This window comes from Sarcophilus harrisii, chromosome 2 (genome assembly GCF_902635505.1).
Source record: "Sarcophilus harrisii chromosome 2, mSarHar1.11, whole genome shotgun sequence".
NCBI lineage: Eukaryota > Metazoa > Chordata > Mammalia > Dasyuromorphia > Dasyuridae > Sarcophilus > Sarcophilus harrisii.
The window spans coordinates 252,505,853-252,515,407 of NC_045427.1; the positions used below are offsets into that span (position 1 = coordinate 252,505,853).

The 9,555-nt window shown below is 38.7% G+C and overlaps 1 protein-coding gene and 1 non-coding gene across 2 annotated transcripts; both read right to left on the reverse strand.

Moving 5' to 3' along the window:
* Positions 1 to 1,470: 1,470 nt before the first annotated feature.
* CHRM5 (cholinergic receptor muscarinic 5) lies at positions 1,471 to 4,009 on the reverse strand. The gene has a single exon (XM_003775237.3). The coding sequence runs from the start codon at positions 3,915 to 3,917 to the stop codon at positions 2,358 to 2,360; it is 1,560 nt and encodes a 519-aa protein (XP_003775285.3). The 5' UTR covers positions 3,918 to 4,009; the 3' UTR covers positions 1,471 to 2,357.
* Positions 4,010 to 9,196: 5,187 nt separating this feature from the next.
* LOC111719968 lies at positions 9,197 to 9,298 on the reverse strand. Its single transcript, XR_002769876.1, has one exon. It is a non-coding gene; the product is annotated as a U6 spliceosomal RNA (small nuclear RNA).
* Between the last annotated feature and the right edge of the window lie 257 nt (positions 9,299 to 9,555).

Below are 9,555 nucleotides of genomic sequence, written 5' to 3' on the forward strand. Positions count from 1 at the left end.
GTGATTTTTGAGAAGGTGGATTATTCTAGCTATGGGACTTGTCATTTAATCTCAGTCTTAGCTTTCTCATTGTAAAATGGGAATAGTGATACTTGCACTAGGTGCCTCACAGGATTATTGAGAGGAAAACACTTTGCAAACTTTAAATCATACTAGAAATGAGAGCTATTGTTCTTGGTGTTAAGCTGGATATGATTTAAAAATATTTTTAGTTTGATTTTAATAACCTTGAAATCTTTTCATTGAAATGTGTATATTCTTTTTTTTTCTTTGTTAGTATAATAGGTCATCACACAAGTTTAAAGGGTGAAGTTTTTTACCTTTAACCACTAAAGACAAATTAAATGGGGTCCTTATTTCTATCTGCTTATGTATTTCTTAATTTAAGACATGAACTTGGACAGGGAGGGTCAATATTATTATTATGCCTAAGGGAGGTTCACTGGTCACCTATGGGATGTAACTTGAGGGACACCAGTAAGAATCTTGCTCATCTCCAAATAACTGTCATTCAGATATTCATATACTGAAATTTCACCATTAGAATCTTTTTATTTTAGAGAAATTTGTCCTCTTCTTGCCTTTAAACACTTAAAGGAAGTCTAACACTTAAAGTAATCTGCACCTTGAGAACAGAAACTGTCTTGTGCCCTTTTTTGGAGAGAGGAATTAGTATCTCCAGAGATTAGCAGTATTTCTGGTACATAGTAAGTACTTATCAAATGTTTATTGACTGGCAATATCTTGATATGCTTTAGTTTATGACTGCTTTAAGAGCAAAATAGTATTCCCCTTATAAAATGGAACCAAAAGATTCCATTAATGGAGGCACTGAAAATAAATTTTTACTCCACAGTTTTGTCTAGGATTTCCTGTGGGGAAGAGGGAAAGCAAGATTTATGAAGAAAGGCTAAAAAAAATTGAGATTCTTTAGTCTGAAGAAGAGAAAGTTGAGAGGAAACTAGGAATAGTTTGTAGTGAACAGAGGGATATTTTATAGCTATTCTGCATCTTCACTAAGAGAAGAATAAGAATAAATGCTCTTAAAATGTAACAAAAGGATACCAGTTTTTTGGGGAGGAGATGAAATCAATTTCTAAGGGCAAAGGATGGTTAAAATAGTTGGCATTTGTACAACTCTTTAAAATTTGCAAAGCACTTTATGTATGTAATTTCTTTTGAGCTTCACAAAATCTCTGTGAGGTAGGTAATAGAAATATTATTCTTATTTTACAGATAGGGAAATTGAGGGTTGGGGAGATTTGGTGATTCTTCCAAAGTCACAATTTAACTAGTAAGTTTTTCCCCCCTGAGGCAATTGGGGTTAAGTGACTTGTCCAGGGTCACACAGCTAGGAAATGTTAAGTGTCTGAAATTAGATTTGAACTCAGGTCCTCCTGATTTCAGGGCTGATACTCTATCCACTGTGCCACCTAGCTGCCCCATCTAATAAATATTAAGGACAGAGATTCAAACTCAGGTCTTCCTCACTCCAAGGCCATCTACCACAACATGTTTCTTCATCAAGCAACAAAAAAAGTGGGATGGGTCATTAGGGGACTTGCTAGTACCAAAGAATAGGCCTTTCTCTTGGTATGGTAATTACTAAGTTGGAGGCTCTTATCAGATGTAGAATTCAGATTTTCTTTTAAAAAGCCAGTTTTGAAGAATTGAGGACTTGTTTGGTGGGCCCAAAGAGATTAGTGTGTATCATGGAAAGGAGATGTAAAGTTTCATTTGGAAGATAAGAACATGAAGAAATAGCACAGTGCCAGGCACATTGTGGGTACACTATGAATACTCATTGATTGATTCATAAATAAATAAATACATTCTTGTCAGGAAGTTAAACCCCACTCCTGTTTATAAGGACACTGACTTACTTCATCAGGTTTCCAGGTATGAGGTACTCATGATGTATACACATTGCACATAACCCGATGGAATGACCCAAAGGTAGATAATTTCCATCTGATTCCTTTTGCTGCAGCAGATAATCATATTGGCTCGATGGGTGCCCCTCAAATCAATGGTACATATCACAAGGGGTTCCTTCTCTTCCAAGTGACTACACACATCAATGGCCCATCTGACAATGGCCTTGGCCAGCCTTCATCTGGCCAAAAAGTGATCCATAGAGAGTTCCTGCGGCTGCTGGCATTCCAGTGTCAAGGCCGATGTTTCTGGGGCCTTCTCTTTTAGTTAGTTCTCAGGTACATAAAATGATAGTTTTATTTTTGATGAAAGAAAACAAATGCTGCAGGCCCGCTCATTCTAGGAAGCCCTGTCTGCAATAGCTGCCATGAGGGGAGCTGCCACTTCACGGCAGTTTGCTATTCCCTTGCCAGCAGAGCTTCTCATCCACCTTTCTTTTTCTTCCACCGGCAGAGGAGCAGCATCTTAAAGGTCTTCCTGAAAGTTTTATTACAGAGGGCATAGCAGATGGGGTTGACAGTGCTGTTCACATAGCATAGCCAGTAGCCCAGGTGCCACAGGGTGACAGGGATACACTTGCTACAGAAGGTGGACACCAGCACCATGATGTTATAGGGGGTCCATGTGATGATGAAAGCCAGCAGGATGGCACTCAGCGTCTGGGCTGCTTTCCTCTCCTTCACCAGGACCATCCTCTTCCTCTTGGTCATTTGGCTGCTGAGACTGGAATCCATGCCTTTTGTGGAAGGTTCCTTGGATACAGGGACTGAACAAGGTATAATTTTCACCTTATGACAGCCATTGTGGGTCTCCTGACTCCCATCAGCCTTTACTATCAACCGGAATTTGTATGCCACACATTTTTGACTCTTGGGGCCCCGAATAGGGGTTGGGGACGAGACATATTTCTTCGTCTCGTAGTTATCATTCATGGGATTTTCTCTCACCAAAGCTTTCTTGGTCTCTTCAGCACTGAATTCCTCCTCCGGGCTTTTTTTGGCCTGGCTCCTGTAGGCCGCTGGGGAGCCTGGCCCAGCGACTGGCTTGTCTTCATCTTCTGAGGAGGCATAACTACTACAAGTGGTGAGCTGCTCTTCTCTGGCCCAGTCGCCGTTGGCACTGGCAGGCTGAGAAGGCCTTCTGGCGGCCAAGGTGCTCCTGCTCGAGGATGACCAGGAAGCCAGGCGTCTTTCCTTCTTGGTCACGGTCGGCTGCCGGCAGCTGAAGCAGGACTTAAGCAGGGTTTTTGGTGGAGACTTGCTCTCAAACTCAGCCACAGAAACAGAGCCCTGGAGCTCGGCCAGATCCTTGGTGCGTTTCTCGGTTTCCCGGTAGATGCGGCAGTAGAGTATGGTCATGACGGACACTGGGATGTAGAAGGCAGCGATGGCAGTGCCAAAGGTGATGGTGGGTTCTGAGAGGAATTGGATTTGGCACTCCCCAGGGGGGACGGTTCTCTCCCCAACCAAATACTGCCAGCAGAGGATAGCCGGCGCCCACAAGATAAAGGAGATCAACCAGGCCAGACCAATCATGATCCCTGCCCGCTTCGGGGTGCGCTTGGCCCTGTAGGTCAGAGGCCTGGTAATCGAGAAGTAGCGGTCAAAGCTGATCACCAGGAGGTTCATGACCGAAGCGTTGCTGGCCACATAGTCCAGGGCAAGCCACAGGTCACAGGCCAGGCTTCCCAGAGCCCAGCGCCCCATGAGGATATAGGTGGTGTAGAGGTTCATAGAAAAGATCCCAATGATCAAGTCAGCAAAGGCCAAGCTGAGCAGGTAATAGTTGTTGACTGTCTTGAGCTGACTGTTGACTTTGAAAGATAGCATGACCAAAATGTTGCCTACAATGGTACCCAAGCTCACTATGGCTGTCACTGTTGCTATGGTGATAACTTCCCATAAACTGTGTCTTGACAGAGGCTGGTGACTTACTGGAGTGCTGTTGGCAATAGTTTCATTGGGGTAAGGATCCTCTTCCATTCTGATTGGAATTTATATCAGGTTCTGAGGTTCTTGAAAGATGACTTCCATGTGTCATTCATTCTCAGCTTCTTGGATGTGACCTGGGCAGGGAACAAAGGAGGGAGTTGGGTAGAAAGAGGGAGAGAGAAAACCAAAGAGAGAAAGAGAGAAAGAGAGAGACAGAGAGAGAGAGACAGAAACAGAGAGACAGAAACAGAAAGAGACACACACACACAGAGAAAGAGAGAGACAGAGAGACAGAGACACACACACACACACACAGAGACAGAGACAGAGACAAAGTGAGAGACAGAAACAGAGAGATGGAGACAGAGAGAGAGACAGACACAGAGAGAGACAGAGAGAGAGACAGACACAGAAAGACAGAAGAGAAAGACAGAGGCACACACAGAGAGACAGACATAGAAAGACAGGAGAGACAGAGACAGAGAGAGAGACAGAGAAAGAAAGAGAAAGACAGAGAAAGGAGACAGAGAGAAAGAGAGACAGAGACAGAGAGACAGACAGAGAGAGGGAGAGAGAGAAAGACACGCACACAAAGAGACAGAGAGAGAGAGAGGGAGAAGGAGAGAGAGGGAGAAAGGAGAGAGGAAGAGAGAGCGAGATGGAGAGAGAAAGAGAGGGAGGGAGGGAGAAAGGGAAAAGGGGGGGGATATCATTAGCTTCATTCACTTATCAACACCAAGTTTTTGCCATTCTCAACTTTGTTTTATTTATTTTTTATTTTGTGACCAAGTTTCTGGAGTATTAAAAGCTTAGATATTAAAAGTTTCAGGGGCAGCTAGGTGACGCCATGGATAGAGTACCATCCTGAAGTCAGGAGAACCTGAGTTCAAATCTGCCCTCAGACACTTAACACTTCCTAGCTGTGTGACCCTGGGCAAGTCACTTAACCCCAATTGCCTCAGCAAAAAAAAAAAAAAAAGTTTCATATCCTTATTCTTCCTAGAGCTGGTAGTACCTTAGCACTATAGTCAGAAATGGAGTTGTTGCCCTTAAGTGTATCAGAAGGAAGTGAAGAAAAATAAGGAAAAAGGCAAAGGAGCAAAATTTTGCAAAACCTCTGCTTTAATCTGGCCCTACTCCCCATTATTCCCTAAATATTTACCATGCTTATTACTATTCTTATACCTTCATTCTCATGCTAAACTATGAGAAGCATATCTAATCTTAACTCCTCTATAAAGTCTTCCTTCATAACTCCAGCCATTATCAATCTTTCTTTTCTCTGATTTTCTTTTTTTTGCTGCCAATAAACTATGGCATTCATATACCATAATTTGTTTAGCTGGTCTCCCATCATTGGGCCCCCATTTTGATTCAAGGTGATTTCTTATTTTGTTTTTGTTAACAAATTCTGGTAAAAATATTTTGGTGTGTGAATTTTCTGCCTTTGGCCTCCTGAGGCCAAATATGTAGTGAAATTTCTGGGTTAAAAGTTGAACTATTCAGGGATTTATTTTACATAATTTCAAATTATTTCTCAGAACAGCTAGATCAATTCATAACTCTTATGTATGTGCATGTTCCATATGTATATTTATATACATACAATTATATATGTGATTATAGATTATTAGAACTGAAAGCAATCCTAGAAATTATAGATTTATGTGATCAAAGATTTAGAGATGGAAGGGACTTCAGAGCTATCCATTCCAACTTCTCATTTTACAGATAAGGAAACTGAGACCAAGAAATATAAAATGACTTTCCTAAGTATATATATTCAATAGCAGACATAGGACTAGAATCCAAGTCTCCCAATTTTCAGAGTGCTGGACCTGGAATCAGGAACACCCATATTTCTGAATTAAAATCTGGCTTCAGACACTTACTAGATGTGTAACCCTAGGCAAGTCACTTAAATATTTGTTTGCCTCTGTTCCTCATCTATAAAATTATCTGGAGATAGAAATGGCAAACCACTCCAGTATTTTTGCCAAAAAAAACCCCAAATGGGATCATGAAGAGTCAGATATGTTGGCAAAACATTACTTCCTTCCTCAAGTTTTTTATAGTAAGGACTATGAGTTCAAATTCCCACTTCTACCACTTTCTGTGAGAGCATGAGCAAGCCATTTAATCTCTATGAGTTAGTTTGCTCAACTATAAAATGGAGATAGTATCTTTATTTTTTATTTTACAGGGTTGTTCTGAGACTTAAATAAGATAATATGTACAAAGTGATTTGAAAACTTTAAAATGCTATACAAATGTTAGCTATTATTAGGGATAGGGAATGGACTTGTAATTAAATTCACCAACAACTTCTAGGTGAGGAAATTCTATCTTCTAGTGCAGGGTGGTATTTCCTCTGAAATTTATTCTTAAGTCATTGAGAAGTTAAATATTTTGCTCAGGATCACACAGCCAGTATATACCTGAGGCAAGACTTGAAATTAGATATTTCTGAATCCATGACCAGTTCTATATCCAAAACTACTTTTCTCCTATTGTTGTTTGTAAAAGTGTATGGTGCTGTCCATGGTAGGAAAATCACTTCATGTATATGAAAGGACTTGGAAATCATACATTTAAGCAAATTAGACTGATTGATATCCAAAGGTCCTTTCAGATCTAATGTTCCAATGAGGAAACAAAGTACCAGAGTGATGTTATTTGCCCTGTGTCATAAAATGATGTTGGTGGGACTTGTACCCAGAAGTATAAGGATAATACATGCCCCCAAATTATTTATACTTACTATCTGTGTAACTTCATGCAAATTATTTATCTTTCCTTGACTTCAGTTTCTTCATCTGTGAAATGAGGAGATTGGATTAGATGACCCCTGAGATACTTTCAGATCTAGATCTATGATCCCAAGTACTTATCTGAATACTCTATTTTCTCCAGTATATAGTGCAGGACTCTGAACAGAGCAGGAGCTTAATAAATGTTTATCAAATTGAATAGAATTACATTGAGTTTCTTCTTATCCAGCTTGTTGCTCTTCCTGGGTGATTCATCTTTTGAAAGCTCACATTATAATTGATGGCTGCAAATTCATTTCTAGCTTGCCTGCATTAGCAGAAAAGTACTAACCATCTTATTTCCCCCCTCCCACTATTGATTTGCCACGAGAAGACCTTGCAGAGGTGATTTTTTCTGTGCCTCCAACCTTGGCTAATTGTTTCTTTGTTGTCAGTAAATTGTTCTGCACCAAATTAATTTCTTCTCTTGTTGCTTAGCATAAGAAAACATGTGACTTCCTGGGCTGTTCATAAAATTGTGTTGTGACCTTCTGTCTTTTGAAGGAGTTTTCAAGCTTTTCTGGTTTTAAATCTTTCCTCTTCACTGCTTTCTGTAAGCAACTTCTATTGAAGCAAACTTTAGAATCTCCCATAGTCAAGAGCTATAATAACATTTTCTTTTTTTTAAATCAATGACTTTTTTTTAAAATAAAGTTTTTTATTTTCAAAACATATGCATAGATAATTTGATAACATTGACCATTGCATAGCCTTGTGTTTCAGATTTTCTCCTACTTCCCCCCATCCCCTCCCCAGATGGCAAGCAATTCAATATATATTAAACATGTTAAAATTTATGTTAAATCCAATATGTATAAACATATTTATACAATTCTCTTGTTGCACAAGCAAAATCAAATCAAAAATAGAAAGTAAATGAGTAAGAAGACAAAATGCAAGCAAACAACAGCAAAAAGTGAGAATGCTATGTTGTGATGCACATTCAGCTTTCTACAGTCTCTCTAGGTGTAGATGGCTCTCTTTGTCACAAGATCATTGGAACTGGCATCAGTCATCTCACATTGTTGGAAAGAGTAACGTCCATCAGAACTGATCGTCATATAATGATGTTGCCATGTACAATGATCTCCTGGTTCTGCTCATTTCATTTAGCATCAGTTCATGTAAGTCTCTCCAACCCTCCCTAAAATCATCCTCCTGATCATTTCTTGTAGAACAATAATATTATCTAACATTTATATAACATAACTTATTCAGTCATTCTCCAATTGATGGGCATCCATTAAGTTTCCAGTTTCTTGCCACTACAAAAAGGGCTGCCACAAACATTTCTGTACATGTGGGTCCCTTTCCTTCCTTAAGCTCTCTTTGGGATATAGGCCCAATAGAAACACTGCTGGATTAAAGGGTATGCAGAGTATGATAACTTTTTGAACATAGTTCCAAATTGCTCTCCAGAATGGCTGGATCAGTTCACAATTCCAACAACAATGTATTAGTGTCCCAGTTTTCTCACATCCCCTCCAACATTAGTCCTTGTCTTTTCCTTTCCTCTTAGCCAATCTGAGAAGTATGTAGTGGTATTTCAGAGTTGTCTTAATTTGTATTTCTCTGATTAATAGTAGTTTGGAGCACCTTTCCATATGATTAGAAATAGTTTTAATTTCTTTATCTGAAAATTGTCTTTTCATATTCTTTGACTATTTATCAATTGGAGAATGCTTTATCAAATGAAGAATTCTTATAAATTTGAGTCAATTCTCTATATATTTTAGAAATGAGGTCTTTATCAGAACCCTTAAATATGAAAATGATTTCCCAAATTATTGCTTCCCTTCTGATCTTGTCCTCATTAGTTTTATTTGTACAAAAACTTTTTAACTTAATATAATAAAAATTATCTATCTGGTGTTCAATTATGAGTTCTAGTTCTTCTTTGGACACAAATTCTTTCCTTCACCCCAGATCTGAGAGGTAAACTATCCTATGTTCCTCTAATTTGCTTATAATATCATTCTTTATGTCTAACTCATGAACCCATTTAGATCTTATCTTGGTATGTGGTGTTAGGTGTGGGTTGAGGCCTAATTTCTTCCAATTTTCCCAGCAGTTTTTGTCAAATAGTGAGTTCTTATCCCAAAAGCTGGGGTCTTTTGGTTTGTCAAACACTAGATTTCTACAGTTATTGTCTATTTTATCCTGTGATCTTAATTTATTTCACTGATCAACTACTCTATTTCTTAACCAGTAACAAATGCTTTTGATGACTGCTGCTTCATAATAGTGTTTTAGTTCTAGTACAGCTAGGCCACCTTCATTAGCATTTTTTTCATCAATTCCCTTGAAATTTTTGACCTTTTGTTCTTCCAGAGGAACTTTTTTACTATTTTTTCTAGACCTGTAAAATAATTTCTTGGGAGTTTGAATCAATGACTTAAAATAATTAATATTTTATTTCCTCCCAATTAATTATAAAAACTGTTTTTAACATTCATTTTTAAAATTTCAATGTTTGAAAGTTATTTCCCTTCCTTTCTCCTCACCACCCTTCTTGAGGAAAAAAATGTAGAATGCTTCACAAATTTGCATGTCTTCTTTACACAGGGGCCATGCTAATCATCTTTGTTTCATACAATTTTGGTATATGTGCTGCTGAAGCAAGCATGACATGAGGAATTTGTCATCAGAATCAGTTTATGATGTTAGATAGAAGATGCTGATGAGCATTTCACTATTGAAGGATAGATCAAAGAAAAGAATCCCAAAGTTTATTTGTAGGACTTACATTTGACATCCAGAAGAACTATTGGGAATATGTTAATGTAAGAGTTTGTCATTGCCTTTTCATGAAATCTTTAAAAAAATCATGTAATCTTCTCTGACCAATTGTAGGCCTAATGCTACCTGGAGGCAGAGAG

What these genes read in the sequence shown, in the direction of transcription:
- CHRM5 (XM_003775237.3), bottom strand. Translation starts at nt 3,917, where the DNA reads ATGGAAGAGGATCCTTACCCCAATGAAACTATTGCCAACAGCACTCCA.